Source organism: Mya arenaria, chromosome 3 (assembly GCF_026914265.1).
Source record: "Mya arenaria isolate MELC-2E11 chromosome 3, ASM2691426v1".
NCBI lineage: Eukaryota > Metazoa > Mollusca > Bivalvia > Myida > Myidae > Mya > Mya arenaria.
In genome coordinates this window covers 61709497-61733124 of record NC_069124.1, presented here as the reverse complement: position 1 = coordinate 61733124, position 23628 = coordinate 61709497, and the positions used below count along the sequence as shown (strand labels likewise).

The window sequence follows — 23628 nt, the reverse complement described above, 5'->3', positions numbered from 1 at the left end:
AAAAATAAAGGAGAAAGAGATTAATGTAACTGAAAACACTATATTACTGGTATATCAAACAGAAACCTATGTTGATCTTGGAATTAAAGCTCTTCTGTGACCTTGTCAGGGTCAGGGAAATGATATTTACTGCTGGCCTTGAATAAGATCATATTCATCTTTTACTTACCTAAACCACGGACCTATAAACCATGGACTGGCAACTGCCTCATATCGGTAAAACGATAAGAAATAATAATTTACCCACAATCCTTAAAGCGCGCTCGGCAAATATCAGAAAATTCCGCCGAATCTCTGATCGATGATTAACGGCGATCTTTGGTTATTTCCGCCAACTCTGCTAATAATGCCTTGTTTGTTATAGAATTATTACTTAATAATTAATAACTGTGATTTTAATCAAATTTAATTGGACTATTATCAACTCAAATGAAAGTACCACGCATTTGAGTCAATTTTAATTAATGTTTTCCTTCATGTATATATTCGGCCGATGTCGGACGTTTCGAAAATGACCACCCGGTAAGATCTCGAAATGAAATCCGGCTGCACACGCGAGTGTGAGATTATCGCATTAACATAGATGAGAGTTGCCAATCCATGGTTTATTGGTCCATGCCAAAGCAATGCCAGTGATCCACTGCGTAGAGTTGTATTTTTGCACAATTAAACAGGACTGGTCGACTCGTGTCCCCGCAACAGGGACGGAGGCCCGTGGCCGTGCTGTGCAGAGTTATGAAGAAAATTTTTTTTTGTTAATTAGAAATCTTGATAAAGACTGTGAATTACACTACAGTAAAAATTGAAGTAGTTGATGTTTCAGATACTGAAATATAATAAATTTGTTCCTAATTCTTTAAAAATATATACATAAAAAGTGTTACAGAAATAATATTTGTAAGATAGAATAGACGTCTGCAAGTAGCAGCTACAAAAAAAGTGTTACAGACATAATAATTACAAGATACAGTAATATAATAGTCATCTGCAAGTAGCAGCCTCTTTAATTTTTGTACATTTCCATGTGATGACGTCTGAAACATTACAGTTCAAGTAACCTTCAGCCATTTGTATAACGAGGTTAATAAGTTGTCCATTGATTATCCTTAGAAGAGTTAGCAATAATTTCAGTCTTTTGACTGGTAAATAGCAGTTAACGGATAAAGATTGACAAAACAAAATCATTTTTGATGACTTTGCTCAATCAAAAGTATAAAGCAGTGGTATACAATTTGCTGCAGTACATTAACTGTTGTGTTGTAGAGTGATCTCATCAGTGTTGGAGAAGAACAGCCTTCCAGGAGCCATCTGCTCCCTTGTGTGTGGAGGATCTGACATTGGGTATGTACTCACAACCCTCATTGTACTGTTGAAGGAGAGTTTCTAGGGTCCAAGTTTGTAGCTGTTTTACATGTTCTGTTGGCTTAAAGTTTTTGCCATAATTTATGTCTTTTTTATGTTTATGAACTGCTTAAAAATTTCTCGGTTGAATGTTTTTATTAAAAGGTCTTATTATTGCTTGAATATTTGGCACTTCTTTTCCATGCTTTTACAAAGTTTACAATTAACTAATTAAATAGAATCTCTTCCCAAGCCATATAAGATGTTTTCAGTATGATATTGTTAATTTAAGGACATTAATGGCAAAGGATGAGCGTCTACCTCTGGTCTCTTTCACTGGCAGTACTCAGGTATGTAATGTGCCTTTGTCAAGGATAAATGTGCTTAACCAAAAACGCATGTTTAGTCCTGGCCTGCTAGCAGGTTTGGTGGGATGATTGTCAGCAGTAAGCATTTGTTTCTGACTGCACTTTATTGCGCTCTTTGGTACATCTGAGCCTTATTTATATAGAGCTGCAAACATTTGCTTAGTTTGCAAAGCAAAGTTTTCAAAAACTTGGAAAAAAAACAACCTTAATCGAGCAATGACAACATAATGACTTAAGTTAATTTACAATCAAATGATGGATGTTGGTCAGGGTTTATTAAAAGTTATTGCTTCATTACAAAAATAGATGAAAGTACTTTTTGCTTCATTTTGCAGCTTAAATTCACACAGTAAATAAATTTTAATATTTTTTAATTATAGGGGGTTAATTATAGTTATGGGTTTACCAGCAGTAAGCATTATGCATGTTTTGTACCAAAGAGTGCTCTTAAGTGCAGTCTAGACCAAGAATAAAACATCTTTATAAAAACACTGAAGCAATGTCAAGCCTGTATTCAGATATGCCCATCTGTCTGTTAGGTAACTGTACATTCGCCATATTTTTACACAACTATAGAGAGAACACATATTACCGGACTTGTCTTTAAAGTTGCCTTCACCTTCAAGTATTCTCTGAGGTTTTGTTTTTTCAACTCCAAAGCCATACTGATGCAATATACCACAATATAACAATGCGTTATGTCTGCTTTCAGGTTAATGTTCTATTTTATGATGTACAGTAAATGTCAGTCTGACAAGGACCGTCTCAAGATACCAGGTGGAAATCAGGCTTACATGATAAAATCTGATTCCCATAAGTACTGGTATTGGGCTTTATTTTTATATGAAAAAAGAGTTGTTCCTCATAAATATTGTAAGACAGCAAATAGCATGACATTAATAAGTGTTACATAAGTTTCATGTACAACATGTAGAGATGCTTTGCTTTGACATGCAAATGTCACCCATTTCAGAGCTTCTACTTTATAACATGATCTTGTGGAGTATTTTGCATTGCCTGTAAATCTCCCTGGAAAAAGGTTTTGTATAGCAATAACCTTTACTTATATCTTCTTTGGATGAATAAAAAGTCAAAGTGTTGTCACAGCCTAGGTGTATTCGTCGGCGTTATCATGCACAAATTTTTAACACTGGCCATTAATAAAAACAGTTCCAAGATATTCACATGAAACTTGATATGTATGTTGGAAATGACAAAAGCATGTCTTCAGTAAGGCCCATAACTATTGCTTTAATAATTGTAGAGTAATGCACCTTTTTGTTTAAAATATATAACCGACAGGCATTGACATGTGTTTGCTATGCTCATTTTAATGTTAATAATTAATTTTAAAAAATCGCACAAAGGATTTTAAAATCTGATTGTGTCAACGTCATGCCTTCATCAGTAAATAAATAAACAATCATAGACACGAAGTGACATCAACGTCATACACTAATTAATGATGGCACAATGTTGTTGTTTTTTTATTAATTTTTTACTGGTTAAGCTTTTGTGTGTTTCACCCAAAACTTTGCAATCCTTAAACTTTAAAGCTGTGAAACATTCGAGCACGCTGTCTCTGTAACAACTTGTACTTGTTAATGTTAAGAAATTGCAGTTTTAAGCTCCTAGCCAATACTAAACAATGGACATTCTTGTAACGCTGTTTACTTTTAATATAAGAATATTTCACCGCATCATCAATATCATACTTATTTCTGTTTGTTTGTAGGTGGGTCACAAAGTGTCTATGATGGTTCAAGAGAGGTTCGGCAAGTTTCTGCTAGAGCTCGGTGGAAACAACGCCATCATAGGTAACAAAACTTTGCTTCGTAAATACTTCGTTACAACTTGCATTGTCAGAAACTGAGTCACTATAAGTAACATAGTTGCAGTACCATTTATATCATAAATGACGTTGCCTTCATGAAGTAGCATTATATATTTTTGAGATCTGACCATTGTAATAACTTTTCAAGTATCATCATGAATAAAAAGCGTTGAAAACATGCACGATAAATTGTAATGTTTTAAGCATTTCACATTGTAAATATAGGATATCACATTCCTGGTCATTCAATCTGGAATTTATAGGATATCACATTCCTAATCATTCAATACGGAATTTAAAGAATATCACATTTCTTGTCATTTAGTTAGGAATTTATAGAATATCACATTCCTGGTCTTTCAATGTAGAATTTATAAAATATGACATTTCTAGTCATTTAATCCCACAGAGTGAGGAGGGGATAATAGGAATGCACTTCGTCCGTCTGTCAGTCCGTCGGTCCATCAGTTTGTCCGTCTGTCTGTCTGTAACATTTTGTGTCCGGGCTATAACTTGTGCATTGCTGGATTACCATATTACTTGGTACAAATGTTGTCCTCATTGAGACGATATGCCGTGACCTTGACCCGATTCCATAACTCAAAGGTCAAGGTCACACGAGACATTTAAAGGTCAGAGTATACATGCTCGTGTCAGCGCTATGACTTACTTATGCATTGAAGGCTTGCTATTTCATCGATGTTATAAATTAAGGACTCATTTTCCTTCTTTTATTTAGCCAAAATAACCTTGACATTGATCTTACCTACACTACACACAGTATGAATAACTTGAACAAAAATCCTTTATTATATGTTCATATATTCAAGAATATCAAACAACTTGTATTTCCTATATTCCAACTCTTGACCAGTGGTTGTGTACAATTTTGGTCAGATTCAATATATCAGTCGGGTTGCGAGAAAGCAAAATATACTAAAAACAATGGCGGGGATATAGTCGTCCTTTTAACTGCCTTGTTGTGTAATGAATTCCATATTGAATGACCACTCCTATAGTATTTTTACAGTTTCACATCTCACTGTTGAACGTTCTTCAATTATAAAAACTGAGCATCTCAATGATTTTGGCCTGGCAAATAAAGAGCTTCAATGCCGAAGATATTCACAATCAATTCAAAATCATATTCTTAATTGGTAACACTTTGGGTATGACTGATTTCAGTGAACGAGGATGCAGACCTCGACATGGTTGTTCGTGCATCTGTGTTCGCATGTGCAGGGACGGCAGGCCAACGATGCACCACCACACGCAGACTCGTACCTATTAAACTTTTTGTGGCATAATATTTTATGATAATGTTTTAAAGCATTTACATTTTGTTCTAGTTTTGGTTTCTTTAGCTACTATTATTACGCTTATAAAAAATCCTTACACAGAATGTAATTTACGTAAATAGGTACCCTAGGTCTTGTATATGTGTACAGTTTTTCATGGTCCATCTTATATACCTTGCACCTTTCAAAACTTTCTATAATTATTTAATATATACTGACTGCTACAATTAGCCATTTCAAAACAGTTTTTTGTATAAAATTTGTAAGCTGTTGACATGTGGCGTTTTACAGATTCTTCACAAGTCTGTATATGATGAGGTTGTGTCACGACTTGTGAAAGCCTACGGACAGTTGAGGATAGGTGACCCTTGTGAAGGTAAATATCTTTATTCAGGTTTTATTACTTTTTGTCTGAGGATTTGTATCACTAATTAATGACATTTATGAGATATCAGATTAGATGGTAGTTTTGTAAATCTAATATTACCTTTCTCTTGGTGACAGCAAATCTGAAATATCAACAGTATTATTTCTTTTTTTTATTAATGCTATGGAAGGAATTTATGTTTGATATGAAGTCTGAGATATTTTTACAAATTTAGTCCTTTTCTGTTAGTGTTATGTCTTAGATCTGAAGAATTCTGGTGTAAATTGTCAATTATCGGACCAAAGTGTTATTGAGTAAGTTCATGAATTTTGTCTCTATCTATGGCCTCTGCAAACTTTTTGGAGCCCAAATGTAATCACCCTGTCTGTCTATCTGTGTGTCCACATATTTTTCCCTTAATAACTTAAATGACTCCACTTGACATCACAACTTGTAAGTGTTAGAAAATTAAATAAGACTTAAAGCATCAATATATCATAATGAAAACTCGTAATTGTTCTCAAATTTTTATCAAAATGCCTCCCTTTTAATTAAAAAAAAAGGTTTAGAACTATTAATGGATAGAAGCTTATAAAATATGAAAAAATGATAAACAGTTGCCTTATGACGAATCTCCGGCATGTTCACCATTTGTCTACACATGTGTGTTCCAGCTGATACCCTGTACGGGCCACTACACAGCACAGCTGCCGTGGAGGCCTATAAGAACGCTATAGAGGAGGCCATCAAACAGGGCGGCAAGGTTGAGTGTGGGGGGAAGGTAAGGACTTAAACTGTCTGGCCATCTTCTAGGGTTAATGGAAACATGTATGATGAAACATCAATTTCATGTTGTTTCAACAATATAAGAATCATATTCTATATATCTATTCTATAAATCTTGATATTTTTCTGTCAGTTTGCCATTAGAGGTTTCAATTATGTAACCATATGTGGTTAAAAAAAATAATATGATAACTATTAATCAGTATAAAGTATTTAGCTTATTACTAAACAGATTCTGTGCAATCATATATTTTTGATGACATGAAATTTCATTGTTTTCTGAAAATGGTCATTTTCATGAGTACATAAATTCACTGATTTTCTTTCTTCAAAAAATAAATAACTGATAAATTTAAATTGTATTTAATTTCCATTACGGTTTATAGACAGTCTGAAAGATAACATAATAAGCACCTGAAGAATGCCTTTTTTATGGCTCAGCTGCAGAACAACGCAATAAATCTTAAATTCATCTGATAAAACACATCAAAATACATTATTTTAAACTTTATTTGCATTCAACAACTTAACTTTTTTTTCGCATGATTTATAGTGCAATGTAAAGATTTAAAAAATTTAGATTAACTTTTTTTTCGCATGGTTTATAGTGCAATGTAAAGATTTAAAAAATTTAGAAGCCCCAATAAAGACCATTGTTTTTAACAAAACAAAAAGTTTATGTCCATAACTTTCCAGTTCAATATGAGAATTAAAGATCAAATATTTCATTGGTATCTTGAATTTGTGGATTGCCAAACCAATAAAAGCAAAAATAAGTGATGTCTCAGGAAACATTACAGATTGTTACAAAAAAAAGAATGAAAAGGTTCACATTCATGTTCTATATTCCCTAAAGAAACACTCGTGTTTTGTAGTAAATGGACTTGATATTTAAATTTACTTACAAAAATAAAAAATAAAAATATAAAATTTGAATTTCTTTATTTTCTAGGTGATAGACCGACCTGGAAATTTTGTGGAGCCCACAATTATATCAGGGCTTTCCCATGATGCCAAGATAGTCCAAACGGAAACATTTGTACCCATTGTCTACATTCTCAAGTTTGAGGTGTGTCATTTTTATATTTTTTTATTTTTTTTTGCAAATAATTGTTATTATGAAAAAAGGGGAAGTGTTTAATTTAAGATTGTTTGTTTTAGTATTACGGTTCATCTGTGTATGAAAACATTTGGTCAGTGCATGATTAGTAAAGTCCAAGTGATTTAAAATTACTGCGCTTTATGACGTCAGTACACAACGTGGCACGCGTTTTTTGGTGAAATGTACAAAACTGTGTTTTCTACGTCAATTTTTCCACAAATTCATTATTTTAGGTATGCAAGAAAAAATATCAATCATGTTTTTTCCGGTCCGAATTGAAAAATCAGACCCTCGGGCACGCTGCGTGACCGGTAACTCGGCAAGCCTCGTTACCGGCTTACGCGCATGCCCTCGGGTCGGATTTTTCTATACGTACCGGAAACACATGATAGATACTTATAATCCATGCACTGTGACCATATGTTTCATAAACAGAAAATCTTCAATTCTAAAATATTCAATGTTTTATGTATATTTCATTTCCAAAGCAATATTCAAACTACAATTCTATGAATGCTGAAAATACTGTCTCTTATGAAATTTAATGTAGTATTAATTTCATTGACGGCACATGTTTACTCGATGTCACATACATTACACTGCAGTAAATCATTATTTCACTTATCACCTTTTTCGTACTTTTCTGAAAAGGTTGCGTTCATGATATGAATGCAATTGAAAGAATAAGTGTTCATCTTAGGCAGGGTATTAGGAGTGTAAATAGTGCATATTAGCAGCTTGTTTTACAATTTAGATGCTGGAGTTTAAAGGCATGGAAAACATGCTGATGTCACAAGAACAGTTGTTGAAGTACTTAAATGATTTATGTGATGTAAAGTCAAGGATGTCTGTAAATATTCTAATGTCATGACTTTATGCCATTGGTTTTTAAGAATGCTATATTGTGAACGTTTGGTCTGTAGGACTAATGAGGCTGTTTTGTTGCATTGGCTAGATTTTAAAAGAATGAAATTTGACAATTTAAACAAATGTGGCCTTTAAGTCAACAAAGACAAAGTCAAAAACTGTATACATGGTATTTCAGGTGCTGGACGAGGCTATACGGTGGAACAACGAGGTCAAACAGGGCCTCTCTAGCAGCATTTTTACCAAAGATCTTGGCAATATCTTCCAATGGATCGGGTACGACAAACACTTATATGGACATTCTATTGCATGGAAAACAGGCATTTTGTCATATTGCAAACCAATAAAAATTGAAATATATACTGCTGGATTGGTTAAAGAGAAATTCTGTCATGAATAGAGGATAGTTAGAAGTCAGTATTTGACAACATTGAGTTTAATGTTGACATAACATAATCAACTTTATATAGTGAGAATTTTTTCCAACTTGAAGCTTCTAACTTTGTACCCAGAAGCCCTGTAAAGTTACACTTTAAACTTAGCCAAGCACTATCATGTCATATCTAGCACTTTGACAGCTCTTGAAATTGTGAAGGATAAGCTGAGGTAAAGTGTTGAAGATAATATAGTCCAGTCGATCATGAAGGGGACCTATACATGAAGCAATATGGTGTCAGATAACTGTCTGTTTGACATTGTATTCACTTGATTAGTCTGTTGTTTTAATTTTATTAAGAGTGAGCAGTTTTGGGACAAAAAAAATCTCAGTGTTGCATATTGGTTATTATTATTTTCTGGTCAGCATTTTATTGATACAATCTAATTAAGCTTTAATTTCACATAGATACATGCACAGTTAAGACTACCGTAAATGACTGGGTATAAGACGATAGGGGGTATTAGACGCAGGGAAAAAAATCGGTGAAAAATCCGAGGAAAAAACTTTTAATCTATGTTTTTGGTTAAAAGACGCATAGAAAAAATGTCAAAATCGTCCGGCATTTTCAGCCACCATGTTTGTTGACAGTGACAAAATTATTTTTTTTCGTGAAAATGGCGATGGTTATCTTTAAAACCATACTGTAGAGAATGACAAGTTATGTTAAGCAAAAAATATTTTGACAGTGCCCAACTTTGCTTTTTTATATGTAAGTTTGATTATTGTTTAATTCAATTTATTATTCAAAATGATATTGAATACCGTAATTCACAAGAGTTCGGACACCATAAATTAATTATTTTTTTCCGCTAAGAATACATAGAAAATTATCATTTTTACATTTTATTTACATGTTTGCCTTTTTTCTTCATGTTTGCTTTTTACCACTTATTAATTTATCCGTAGTAATCAATGGTCATAAACTTATTTATTACGCCTATAAGTGTAAATCCTTCATTAAGTTAATTAAAACACCATTTTATACATGCACTGAACTGAATAAACACATTCTATCGGCTTCAGATCAAAGAGTCACACTGTGTGACGTCACATAACTTACAGTTATGCCCACGAGGATCTCGTGGAGAGCATGGACATTGCTATGCAGGATTAATGTATAACTGTACGATTATTGCTTCATATAGTCTATAAGTGTGGTACAAGTTTGAAAGCTTATTGGCAGATCGTTTTACAAATATGCCATGTCGATGTTTTCTTAATCCCTTGATTGCCCTTGTTGTTGTTTAATCCTCAAATAAATATATCACACTTCCTTTTCAACAGGCAATAAATCGTTTAGGATGGGTAGTAACTAATTAAATTGTCACAGTGGTGTATACAGTTAGGTAATCTAGCCAGGCAGTGTAAAGATAAAAATCAATATTCTTCGTCTGTGAAACTTGGTAACTATGAAAGTTATGATTGATGTCCTTTGGGTGTCCGAAAATTAGGTACGCAAAATAAATTATTTTGGGAAATAATTATGGGTGTCCAAATATAAAATATTTTTTGTTGAAATTATAAACGTCTTACGATATACCGTATCCCGATCTTCAACTGCCGTTTTAACCCGTATATACTCGATCAATATGACGCGAGTAACATCCCTTTCTACATAAATCTAAACAAACTCTCGCCTTGAAATTGACATCAGAAAAAAAGTTCAAAAAACTGTTACTGGGTATAATACGCAGGCATTTTTTTGCATCAAAATCTGAGGGAAAAAAGTGTGTCTAATACCCAGTCATTTACGGTAGTTTGTTTCAGACTTATGCTGTCTTGCTTTTCGAGGAAAACTCCATAGATATATTATTTAATGCTGCTTCATTGACTATTTCACTACAGTAATAGGAGCAATACCATATGATGCATTACTGATTCAATAGTCTTTAATACTAGGTACTATCTTGTAATGTCATAACATTAATTACATGATCTTTCTTATTGCGTATATTATTGTATGACACTTGTGTTCTATACCTTGAATTGACATCATTTTGCTGTACTTCTTTAGCGTTAGCGTATATAGCATGAATATGTCATGTGACAAAAAGACTGTTACATTCGAATCCATTTAATGCCAAAGCTTATGAAACTTGTTTCTGGAAAGTTTTCAAGCTAGCCAAAGACTTTGTTTAAAACTTGCCAAAGACTTGCTGCATAACTTGCTAAAGACTTGCTTTATAACTTGCCAAAAAACATGCTTTATAACTTGCCAAAGACTTTCTTTATAACTTGCCAAAGACATTATTTATAACTTGCCAAAGACATGCTTTATAACTTGCCAAAGACTTGCTGTGTAACTTGCCAAAGACATGCTTTATAACTTGCCAAAAAAAATGCTTTACAACTTGCCAAAGACTTGCTTTATAACTTGCCAAAGACATTATTTATAAATTGCCAAAGACATTATTTATAACTTGCCAAAGACATGCTTTATAACTTGCCAAAGACTTGCTGTGTTACTTGCCAAAGACATGCTTTATAAATTGCCAAATACATCCTTTATAACTTGCCAAAGACTTGCTGTATAACTTGCCAAAGACATGCTTTATAAATTGCCAAAGACATGCTTTATAAAATGCCAAAGACTTGCTTTTTAACTTGCCAAAGACTTGCTTTATAACTTGCCAAAGACTTGCTGTATTACTTGCTAAAGACTTGCTTTATAACTTGCCAAAGACATGCTTTATAACTTGCCAAAGACTTGCTTTATAACTTGCCAAAGACATTATTTATAACTTGCCAAAGACATGCTTTATAACCTGCCAAAGACTTGCTGTATAACTTGCCAAACAATGTAACAAGTTTGATAAATGTTTGTATTAAATCGAAATGTAAGATCCTAGGTTAAGGTTATTTAAGTAACAAAATGTTTACTATATATTTTTAGACCAAAGGGTTCAGATTGCGGTATCATCAATGTGAATATTCCTACAAATGGAGCAGAAATAGGAGGGGCTTTTGGTAAGTTGCAGTGTCATGTGTTTCCTTTCATACACACACAAATACTTTTGAAATTGTAAGAAAAACAGATTCAGCTGCTTTGTTCACTTTAAGGATATCTGCACCATTAAAAAATCCTGAAAAATATCTATATATTTCTTAAGATTGTTATGAATGTTGTAATGAGGTAATATAACACCATGTTTATAGCGTCTTGTCAGTTAAGTCTTTTAGCTCGATCTATAAGCAAAGCAATATTCCACCTGATGCCATGCTTCTATGATGTAAGCCGTTTAGCTTCTTTGTTTAGGTCGTAAATGTTATATTTGTTGTCATAAAGATTCTGTTACCGATATAGGTGCGCCTTGGGCTTTAGAGACTATCAGCCACACAATAAGTCACATTGTTGCAAATGTGCTTCAATAAGGAACAAACAAGAGATTACCATACAATATCAAATGAACCACTTTGAGATACATTGCTGCACCTGTCTGCCTTTTGTGTTTTCCTCTCTTGTTTTAGTTTAGGTTTGTTTGGTGTTGATGTATAAATAGTTGTGGGCGTTGTGTCGTGCTAAAACTTCAATAATTGCCAACATAAAAGAGCCATTACAAATATTGATATGATTCGAACTTGGTAAACATCTTTACTATGCATATTTGTGTAGCCTTAATCCTACATTAAGGGTGTGCTGCTGTATGGTTTAAGACACCGATAACCTTTCCAGTAGAGTTAAGACTTAAACCTATTTTAATGAATTAATAGATGGAACAACAATGAGTTTCAGGTTATACCCATATATAGGTGTAGTTGACAAGCTGCATGTGATTTTAAATTAACATCTGGTGTGATAAACCCATTCAGAAAGCGGTTTTCAAGCTTAAAATAATTCAACATACAGCAAAAACTGGAAATTAGCACAAGCCTCATTTGTATAGCAGGGCTTGGTGATTTTTTATGTCCTGTAAACCTTTCCTTCATCTGGTTTTCCATCTTCGGTGTGTGTAACTTTGTCATGAAAGTACCATTATGTGATTCAACCTGAACGTTACCATCAATTTAATGAATGAGTGTACCATGTTTATTTTCAGGTGGAGAGAAGCACACAGGTGGCGGAAGAGAGTCTGGCAGTGATGCGTGGAAACAGTACATGCGACGATCCACCATGTATGTATTATGTGCCTCAATTTTGCATGTATTGTGTGCTATTAAGCTCAAAATGTTTTCAATGTGCATATCTCCTGTAATATTTTACTTGGTGCTTAAAATTACTTTCTGGTCTCAATCTGGCTAGTGTAAATACTAATTTGATGAATAATTTGATAGAGTTTTCTTTTCTTTCAGAACAATCAACTACAGTAAGGAGCTGCCTCTGGCTCAGGGAATCAAGTTCGAGTGAGCTGCCTTCCAGCCCGGGGCCAGTAAAACCATCTGTGATGAGACTTTTTTTATTAAACTTTCTATCACTTATATTGTTAGGTTCTATACTTCTGAGGCCAGGGTGCTATTGATTTTTTTATGATTGTATGTTTCAGTTGGGATTTTTTGTTGTTTTTTATACACAAAATGAACAAGGTTGCTTAAAATTAGATTGAGGGATATTGTAATTGAAGCGACTAACAAATCAGCTTTGCTTGTCTTGAAAAACATTAACACAAATTTGTTTAACCTTTGTTGTCCTGAAATTCAGTTGAAGTTTATAAAAATAAGTGAAAGGAGAGTTATAAATGGTAATATTGATTTTGTGTATTTTTGAAATGTATTAGTGAATCTCATGCCTTACCTCAAACTATACTTCAGTATCTTACTATAGTTTGTGTGGGAAATATTAAGCTTATAAGATTGTGTGTGAAATGCAGGTCACTTGTGTTGAACACATGGCAACAAGGCTGTTGTACAAAGAATTTCTATGTTTTCTGTCGGTTAATATTATCATTTAATAATCTGACCCATAAATATGTAAATTTTGGGTGCCTGGTGACCCCATTCTATTTTTTGTATCATTTGAACAGGCGTTGTGTGCAGAAATAATACACTTCTAACAAGAAAACATATTCGTTTATATCAGCAATCAAGTATCTATCAAAAGATACCAATATTTGAATGGGTCACTTAGCATCAAAATTGAACATTAAGGTTATGGAGCTATGAGAGGGCTAGAATATTTGTGGGTTGGATACTTTGAAATGTCTCGGCACTGCAGTTTTTTTACCAATTTCCTAGTCTATATAACAGCACAAAATCTATATCTAAATTGAATGTTGTACCAAGGTCTTACGGGAACTAGTATTACTGTATGTTTAATGTTCATAGTGTGCAAGTGGCATAGAAACAATGTATTTGACTGGATGTTCCTATTTTAAGCATTATACATTTATAAATTGATACCCCTAGCTGAATGATTCAAACAGAATCACTTATTTATTGGTGCAAAATAACTGAATTTGACTTGCTTATAATTTTGGTTTATTTATTTTTTTGGAAAGGATAACACCTATCCCCTTTGCTCATTTATAGTGCTTTAAATCTTTACATGGCTGTTGTTTGTTATCACATGATGTTACAAAAAATGCATCATTTTATTTCTATAACATTTTTGATATGCATTTTCGTTTGATATATTTGTCAATTATAGACCTGTTAATCATGAGTGATATGATGTGGAATTTGGAAAATAAAATTTCAATATATTGACTTACACCTCATCCTTTGCATCAAATGCATGTGTGCATTAAAACATGCTGTGTATTGTTAAGGAACAGCTTAAAATTGTTTACTTTTATGCATTGCAACCAAAATGGCCATCTACCACAATACAGTTGCCCCAATTGGAAAGTTTGAAACAAGTTACAGCCCTTGCGTATTGGGTATGGGTTTGAAATTTTATACCCAGCAAACACAGATACTTGTGCAAGAAATGTTAATTTAAACTTATTTATACGATTTGAGAAACAAGTTATTACAACATATTAATCACTCTCGTTGGCACCATGTTACGCAGGAATGTGGTTTTGTGTTGTGGGGGAAACTGGAGTACCAGGAGGAAATCCACTTGTCCGGCTTGGTGACCACAAACCAAACTCGCATGCGCCCAACCCAGGTCACGTAGGTGAGAAGCTAGTGCGCTAACCGGACAACCAAAATTGAACTCAAATGGAGCTACATGGACGAGGTAGGGTGCATCAAGTACGCTGAGTATAAGCAATAAAGGCCACAAAAATTAATATACTGGATAAACCATAAATGTGATATATCCAGTTTGGTGTTTAGGTGAAGATTTGTTAATCCTGATAAGATCAGACCCGATCAAAACAGGTGGTCCCTTATTTTTCATTTATAAGCATATAACAAGAAATGTCACAAAATCTGACAAATGACCCCAATTTGGCCTTGTTAATTAAATGGCCATTTAGAATACAACGTTTATGTTGAATGAAAGTTGGATTTAATCTCCCTAAATTTACAAATGCCTTCAAAACATTCTATGAAAAATGGTTAAATTCCAATTATCAGGTAATGGCTTAGATACAATGGTTTGTTCAACATTGACCACAAAATGTGAACTAGAGCTTTAAAATAAGAACACAAATATCATGCACTACACACCTTTAGTTAATATTTAATAAAGGAAAAACCAATAATTCTGTTAAAATTTTTAAATATATACATTGAAACCTGAATAATTGTTTGAAATTTGTAAAAAATATGTTATTCAAACCAGAAAGAGACATTTTTCAAACTGTCAAACCTAAACAAAGACTTGAATGTGCTATTCATTTGCCACTTCCTTCTGGTTTAAAACTATGCAAAGGAAACGCATCATTTTCAAAGCAATCTAAGATTCTTAAGAGTAGAACTAATAAAGAAAACAAAAATAATCGTAATTTCCAGCCGAAAATGGTGCAATATAAAATATTAAGAAACATGTGGTAAAAAAACCTGGTTCCAATAAACTTTTTCAGCTCATGGTCAACATAAGTTTGATGTTTTTAACTCTTAAAATTACTAGGGGTCATCTGCTTACTGCCTACAAAGTTTGAGATTTGTGTGCCCTAGAGTTCTTCAGTTATTTATTACAATCCATAGGAACGGATGGCAGTCAGTCTGATTTCTATATGCTGCTTTTCGGGGCATTAAAATGAACAATAACACATGAAAATATTTATAAGAGGGCAAAGTTATCACAGTTTATTAATTTATGTATGTATAAACATAAGGTGTACAGAGACAAAATATTTAGAAGGGAACAACAAATATTAATAATAAATACATGATTTTTTACTACTTTTTTACTTTCTTACTTAGGCGTTCAATAAAATTGCTTCCACTAACACCTAATTGACCATTTTAAATTTCCTACAATCATGATATACCCTGTTGTAGGTTGGTTGAGTACAGAATCCCAGTTCTCAATTTTTTTGGAGATGTTAGTGGAAACAAATAACTTTTTTTGGCCTTACACAAGTTAACGATTATGCTGTTCCTCAAAATCAGTACACATGTAATTCATGTTTTGTGGAGAAAACACAAACAAAAGTTTTTGTTTTGTAATTCAACAAAGAACTGTTATAATGAAGATAAACATTTCATTAACAAAACTTTCACCAGCAAGGACAATATGTAACTTAAATGGGATTCTAGGTTAATTGACACAAAACTCCAAAAATGGATGAAAATAATGGGCTCATAATTATTATCTATGGATGTTTGATCACATTGGACAAATTAGACTTTCTGGAGGAATCTGTTTTGGCGGATCTTCTGTTGCCGAGCCTCCAGCTTCCTCTCTACATCTGTGGGCAGATCTGGGTCAGTAAAGTGCTCTGAAATGGTTGAATGGTATTTGAATCACAAACACATGATAGATACTGTCCGCAACAGTGTGGTTGACTTTAGCTGCCTTGTCTATGCTATATGTTTATATCTAATTACCATGTATGAGTGAGTAAATATATTTTGCTTGTCAATAACAAGGGCAATAACTTCTATTGAGGATCATTTAGAATTAACTAACTTAATTGTCTTATGGCCTCACTAAGGTGAAGCTGTCTGTTGAGATATATGACTAAAAAACTGAAAAACTTTAAACAAGGTATTTAAGTCAACCAAGGGCCATTACTTGTAATGAAGTTCACTTAGAGTTGTACAACTTAATTGTCTCATGGTCTTGAACACTAATGTCAAGTATTATCACAACTGCCATAAAATGACCAAAAGTCCCAAATCGGCTAAAAACTTTCATGCCCCTGAAGTTTAAAATCCTTTGGCTTACCTGCAGCAAATTCTCTGATGTTTTCTGGCCTCTGTGTCAGAACGGACCTGCAGATAACCAAACACTTTATATGTCTAAATCTTGTTTAACAGAGCACAAATGAAAAAAATAAATGATTGGATGAACATGTAAGGCAAATAAGTGTTATATAATTAATGATGTAGTTGCCTTGGTCCTTTATTTCATTTCAATCACTACAAACTTGTTTACAGTGTAAATAGTATTTCAATTACAATGTATTGAAAAAATACATAAAAAAATAACATTATATGTGCATTGCAATGGCACATGTTTTGCAAGTCAGAATATTTAGGTGGCACCAACTCCAACTAGGAACAAACCCATGCTATTACACCTTTGTTCTGTAAAGTTGTCTGACTTATTCTTTAAGTGGTGGGTCTCTATGTGAGATAATTGTGTTGCAGCTTTCAATTTGGAAAATTCAGTTGGTTCAGATTTTGCTCTCAGACTAGAAATGCATTTTACTTGAATGTCCAAATTGTGTGATAAAGTTGTATTGGGCATTTTAAATGATGATAAATATAACTATTCACATACTGGAGAAATCCTGAGACAAGACATTCCACTTCAGGGTGCTCACGGAGGTACTTCTCATTTTCTATTCTGGTTTTTATCTAAAAATATACAAAAATTTGTCACAAAATGATACTGTGAACAATTGCATTCAGAAGCAAAGCAACAAATATAGAAACACATACATTACAAAGTTAACTGTTATTTTTTTATATTAATAATTGAATTAACCATCCATACACTAAATTTTAGCAAATAAACATATGTAATTTTCATACATATATTTTGTGATGGCAACAAACCAATGATAAAAGCTTAATGTGCAACCAAATAATTTAATTACTAAAGTCACAGACATATAAACCATATAAATCCAATAATTAAAATATGCCAAAATGAATATAAGATTAGTGGGTATGGGTAAGAACCAGTAGCCTGGTTAGCTCATAGCGTAGACTATTGTGTATAGGTAAGAACCAGCAGTCAGGTTAGCTCATCACTTAGACTTTTGTGTATGGGCAAGAACCAGCAGTCCAGTTAGCTCATAGCGTAGACTATTGGATATGGGTAAGGACCAGCAGCCTGGTTAGCTCAGAGCGTAGACTATTGTGTATGGGCAAGAACCAGCAGGTTGGTAACCTCATAGCGTAGACTAATGTGTTTGGGTAGGAACCAGCAGTCCGGTTAGCTCAGAGCATAGACTAATGTGTATGGGCAAGAACCAGCAGCCTGGTCAGCTCAGAGCATAGACTATAGTGTATGGGCAAGAACCAGCAGCCTGGTCAGCTCAGAGAGTAGACTATTGTGTGTGGGTAAGAACCAACAGCCTGGTTAGCTCAGAGCTAGACTATTGTGTATGGGCAAGAACCAGCAGCTTGTTAAGCTCATAGCAAAGACTATTGTGTATGGGTAAGGACCAGCAGCTTGGTAAGCTCATAGCATAGACTAATGTGTATGGGTAACCAGTCTGGTTAGCTCAGAGCTAGACTATTGTGTATGCATCAGAACCAACAGCTTGGTTAGCTCATAGCATAGACTAGTGTGTATGGGTAAGAACCAGCAGTCTGGTTAGCTCATAGCAATACTGTGTAGACTAATGTGTATGGGTGAGAACAAGCAGACTGGTTAGGCCTTGTGTAGTCAAACTAGTATAGAAGTATGTTCTTGATTTCTGTATCTTTATGGATCCACGGATTGATGTGTAGGTTTATAAGGTAAACAAGGTAGTTAAGTCTAACATCATCAAGTAATATATCGTTTTGAATACATGTATGAGATCAGCTCGCACCTTCTGTATTCTAGATATGGCAAGTTCAGCTCAGTAAAATACTGCTCATATGGAAGATGAAATTTCCCAGAACTAATTTTGTTGATCGTCTTTGACAGTTTTCAATATTCGGTTATGTTTCTTAAGCCAAGGGTCATATATCAGCCATGCATTGAGTAAACATGTTTGCTTCCAACATTTGCAGTTTGGTTCCCCCTTGTAGTGTATGCCCTGCGTTGCAACAGGGATACAAAACAAAAACATTTGCTAGCGTTTTGTAAACACTCTGGTTCCCAAACTCACTGCAGATCACCATAGTCAATATCATGTAAAATGTACATCAGAAAGTGTTTTCGTCCAATTTCCTCCTGACAAGACCTATAAGGCTATTCATTTTGTTTACAGTTTTGTTTATGTATGAGTCAAAATTAACACTATTACTGTCACTATTTGAGAAATAGTACACAACTGCCAAGTCCTTCACCGAGTGGTTCTTAATTTTACTGATATGTTGTGTAAATATATAACTTTCCCGACTTAACATATATTAATATTGTTATGATGAAAATGTGGCACATAATTATATCGATATGTTTTAGCCATATCTTTTTTCAATTATTTTCAACAGTATTGTTTCAAATTACCTTATACTTATTAAGTTTTTCTTGTTGCTCTTTGCTCAACGCTCCAAGATCACCATTTCCACCAAGATCATATGGTTCCATTCCATGAGGGCTATTTTCCTGAGGTTTTTGATGATCTGGGTCCTTGTCAGCCATTTTGAAGCAATCTGGGTCACTCAACGCTTACCAAAACAAGCGTATCACTATGCGATACGAATGATAATAAAATGCGGCCTCTACAGTACCGGTCTATCGTTAGTTAATAATAATAATGTCACGGTCCTATAAACCAGTTTATAGGTCCGTGACAATAATAATAATAATAATAATAATAATGATATTAATAATGATATTTTTATTAAGAGAAAGTGACACATTAAATTAAGACACTACTGGCTCCTTATTAGATAAATGGAAAAAATAACGTCCGTCACTTTTTTGTTCCAAAGTTTCAAATCTGATGGCATAAATGGTGTAAATTTGATATTCTTAATCCATGTTCACAGCACTGATATAACTGAAATAAAATCTTTCACTTAGTTTTGTTTGTTTTTATTAATTTACTTTTTTTGTCAAAAATGTCAAGGTTTTTCATAGTTCTTATAGTAAACGAACATATAAATCTTTAAAAAAAAATACCTTGTGATCTTCTATTCAAGCAAATTGGGTACATTACAATTAAAGCTGCCCTCTCACAGACTGACAGTTTTGACTGTTATTTTTATTTTTATCCCAGAATCAGCTGATTTTGTCATCAGTGCCTTCACTTCAGGCATATTATTAGACAATACACAAAAGAACAGATCTAAATTGTTTGGAAAACTGCCGATAAACTCATTATTGTTAAAGCGTTAGTAACGTTTTACGCCATGTAACATCAATTTTCGAGCGTAAACATCTAAATCTGCGATATGATCTTTTATCAGCAGTCTTATATCACTTGTTTAAAGACATTAACGCAAAAATCAACTTATTCCAAGACAAAAAAAAATCAAAGACAGTTGTTAAAACTGTCAATCTGTGAGAGTGCAGCTTTGAAACAATGACCAATTCTGTAAATGTGTGTTCTTCATGATATTTCTCAGAGTATCACTTTTTCGTGCTATGTTATACTAACTAATATCGAATATCAAGATAACGTTGTGATTATATGTCTACTTGTTATGACACAACTGGTATGTCTTGTTTGAGAATTTATTACACTAGCGGATACAGGGGGTGCACCAGCCCCACCCCTCCCCTAAAATCGTCCATGTTTACTTTTAATTTTAAAAAGGAGGGAAAAGTAATAAAATACACCCAAAATGCACAATTTCGGACTAATATTGTTAAAAATTTCGGAGAGGAGCATCCCCTGCAAACACTTTAAACCCGCAAGTAAAAAGGTTACGCCCCGAAGCTACACCCCCTCTAACTTTAAATCCAGGATCCGCCAATGTATCATGTAAGCAAAAAATACTGGACTGCCCATGTATCATATAAGCCAAACGGCTGGTTAGACCAACGAACTGAACAATGATCTCGAAACAAAGCAAATCACTTTCAAAATATTTTGTAAAACTGAACGTAGCAGATTTTGTCAAGTTATCAGATACATCAACAAGTAGTTACTCCTTCAAGATAGACAAGCCATTGTGTAGAAACACAGTCTACCTACATCAGTTATCTCCCGTGTTGTTAATATTTGGAATCTGCATAGAAACTTCAAGATTTTGTTCGATCGGCATGCACAGATAGACACTGATAAACATAATTATATTAGACTAATATAAATGCTATTTAGAGACAGTGTTACTTGAACGGACACTGGGTTACACTTCACCATTCTTCTCAAATACAACACAACTGCAAGATAAATTCGTGTCCTACATTTTGTACGTAAAGATCGGGTTTGATTAAACGGACTTAGATTTCAAAGGACTTATATAGTCGTCCTTACTACAGAACCATAGAACATAATTCAGGTACTGTACATGTATATAACATGCAGTCTGATAAAAACAATTGGTAAGAGGAAGTATAATTAAAACTCAAGCGACATATCCATCAATGTTGGCATCATAAACATTGATGTAGAAATTACAGAATAACTCAGCCTTACTTGAGCATGCTTTATTTTTTATAAATACATATATTTGCTTAAATCCTGCCATGTAAACGATATTTCTGACATAAAGAGGGTTATTATTCCATAATTCCATTCATCATATGAGGACAATGTAGTACCATAATTATTTAGTATTCGTCTTTACATAAGAAATACCCTTCAATATTGGGGTGGATCTCAATGTGAAGCGTTGTTTGCATAGTGCAAAATATTTGTTAAAAAAGAAGGCGTCAGTCTCTGCAAAGATTGCAGCATGAAATGCACACCGATTTTCAAAAGATAGCAAGTCAAACATCTGAAAACATGCAGAGGAAGATGTACGAGTAGGTTTTAGAAGGCAATAATTTAGGCAAGGGTGTTTTGCAGAATTGCTAGACTTATTGCTTTGCCCGACTCTTTATATCACTACAGTAATCTGTTATTGATACTATAGGTTACACACCACCATTGTTTTTCCCTATATAATTCAATGTAAAATTATAATTTTTAGACAACATTTAAAGGCATTTCGAGCGAATGCAGGCTATGATAACCACATATATTCTTAAAGTACAAGCTTTAAATTACATTTTAAGCCAATAAAAAAGGGGGGTCAAGTTATTCCTAAGAAAAATCACTCCACTTGAAAAACAAACTCTAAAAATTGCACCGTCCGCCATGACAGTTCTTCCAAAATGACCTTTCAACTATAGGGCAGCGGTTTATGCTTTAATCTCTACTCTAAATGATAAATCAAGCAAAAATAGATACTTAAGGTATACAAGTTTCAGGAATAATGATAGTTTTGATTTACAGTGTATTGAGCATGTGAAAACATGTCTATCAATCATAAGAACTTATTTTTTATTGAGAATTTTCCACACAACGGAAGTACATATGACGTAATGGTGACGTCACTCCTATAGCTCAAACAGTTGTTTTATATTAATTAAGCACTTCATCCTATACACTTGCAAGACTAAGCCTTAAGTGTCCAGGATTGAGATCATCCAAAAGAACAGCTGAAAGTTCTTCAAATCAGACTGAACCTATTACTGTACATAAAACAATCCCATTGTACGTCTATCTATACAGTTCCTCAGCCAGGGTTGGGTGTTTGGTACGAATGAACTCTTAGGCTAAAAGAATCATGTAAACATTCTCACTTTTAACCGAATGCAGTAGATATTGTACCGTGGCCATTTGTCCGCGATTCACAAAACGTAGATTTTGGAAGTCTGGTGGCATTTGTTTGGTCTTGATAGTTTGCAAAATAGGCCATTTCAGGTACGATTCCAGTTGAACATATATAGGACGTGAAATAACTCTGTAGAGGATATAGTTTTGTTTTGTTTGCCGGATTCCTTAAGGTATTTAAGTAATTTAAAAGATGTACATCATTGAGATAGTATATTCATGATACTAATTAAGACTGATATTTATCTTAATTCAGATTGATAAGAGAGCTGCCAGGTACAACTCACCGTACTGGAAAGTACGCAGGAACTTCAAACTACTGAACTGTGCCAGGTATATGCATGTGTACTTGTTTGCAATTGAGGTTTCATAGAACTCGCTGACACCGACACAATTTAATTTGATAATGTTTTATATATATATCTATTTTCCCGATGATTTCTAAGTATCGACGGACACATTTTAACATCCACGGGAGTGAGGTACACGTGATGCAAGTGGATATTTATAAACATGCACATGAAACGCAACACACAAAAACATGAAAACGCGTATGGACAGTCGAATTTGAAAAACACTCGAAGCAAAGAAATCGGATGCTTGTTTGCAAATACAAGACAAGTGGGCGGCAAGCGGATGCCAAGCTCTTCCGGGTTTTTTGTCGATCAATGTAATAAAACTCCACATCTCTTTAGACCAGAGTTATTGACCACTAAGATGTATTGTAACAGATGGACAATGGACTCACTGTCGTAGCGCAACCTAGGCACTATTGGCCTCCACATAATGGTGTGTTTTTTTTAAAAAAGTCCAAAATGTATGCATTTAAAACTGTGGGGTATTAAGGATATGCTTCAGGTGAAAATATAAGACGGTATTTTCTTGGTGCCTGTGTATGTTGTTGTTGTTGTCAAATACATAGAGGAAAACGCATATATAAGTGCATCTGCTTTTAAAAGAAATAGCTGGCGAGCATGCCATCGAGCCGCCCTAACAATCCGGGCCTGCTTGTCAGTTATGTCCCTATGTATGCTAGCTACGTCCCTGTCTGTCTCATTTTTAACATCGCCGTCATATGATTCAGTTTTCATGCTCTATTCTTTAACATTGGTGGTAGTATGTTTGTGATTTATATTCGTTTGGGTACGTGTGCTTGGAAATTCGACAAATATAGATATGACCTCAGTGTGCGGGAAAGATACCGCTAAACAATCAAAACTAGGCATACCAAATACGGGCTGGGCGTGTGTACATATGAGGTATGTCCCAGAATATCGTAGTCAATCGCTATTGCAAGACGA

General features: G+C 34.0%; 2 protein-coding genes across 2 annotated transcripts in view; one reads left to right on the top strand and one right to left on the bottom strand.

Annotated features, from left to right (window-relative positions):
• LOC128228037 (alpha-aminoadipic semialdehyde dehydrogenase-like) overlaps positions 1-14042 on the top strand; it is a 33531-nt gene extending 19489 nt beyond the window's left edge. Inside the window, exons 8-18 of the mRNA XM_052939071.1 lie at positions 1264-1341; positions 1634-1691; positions 3445-3526; positions 4729-4823; positions 5133-5217; positions 5883-5989; positions 6947-7063; positions 8142-8239; positions 11296-11369; positions 12440-12515; positions 12693-14042. Of these exons, the coding sequence (XP_052795031.1) occupies positions 1264-1341; positions 1634-1691; positions 3445-3526; positions 4729-4823; positions 5133-5217; positions 5883-5989; positions 6947-7063; positions 8142-8239; positions 11296-11369; positions 12440-12515; positions 12693-12747 (925 nt within the window). The 3' untranslated portion in view covers positions 12748-14042. The remainder of the gene's footprint in view (positions 1-1263; positions 1342-1633; positions 1692-3444; positions 3527-4728; positions 4824-5132; positions 5218-5882; positions 5990-6946; positions 7064-8141; positions 8240-11295; positions 11370-12439; positions 12516-12692) is intronic.
• A 1463-nt stretch (positions 14043-15505) lies between these two features.
• On the bottom strand, positions 15506-19238 carry LOC128228348 (RIIa domain-containing protein 1-like). The gene is made up of 4 exons (XM_052939609.1): positions 19066-19238; positions 17179-17255; positions 16621-16667; positions 15506-16171 (listed from the first exon to the last, which is right to left on the bottom strand). Exons 1-4 carry the CDS (start codon positions 19198-19200, stop codon positions 16074-16076), a joined length of 357 nt encoding a protein of 118 aa, XP_052795569.1. The 5' UTR covers positions 19201-19238; the 3' UTR covers positions 15506-16073.
• Between the last annotated feature and the right edge of the window lie 4390 nt (positions 19239-23628).

Bases quoted from the DNA above. Each gene is read 5' to 3' on its own strand.
- LOC128228348 (XM_052939609.1), bottom strand. From the start codon at position 19,200: ATGGCTGACAAGGACCCAGATCATCAAAAACCTCAGGAAAATAGCCCT. The intron at 16,668-17,178 runs GTATGTGAATAG...GGTTATCTGCAG, and splicing joins CTTGTCTCAGGATTTCTCCA to GTCCGTTCTGACACAGAGGC. The intron at 16,172-16,620 runs GTAAGCCAAAGG...CAACCATTTCAG, and splicing joins CATCAGAGAATTTGCTGCAG to AGCACTTTACTGACCCAGAT.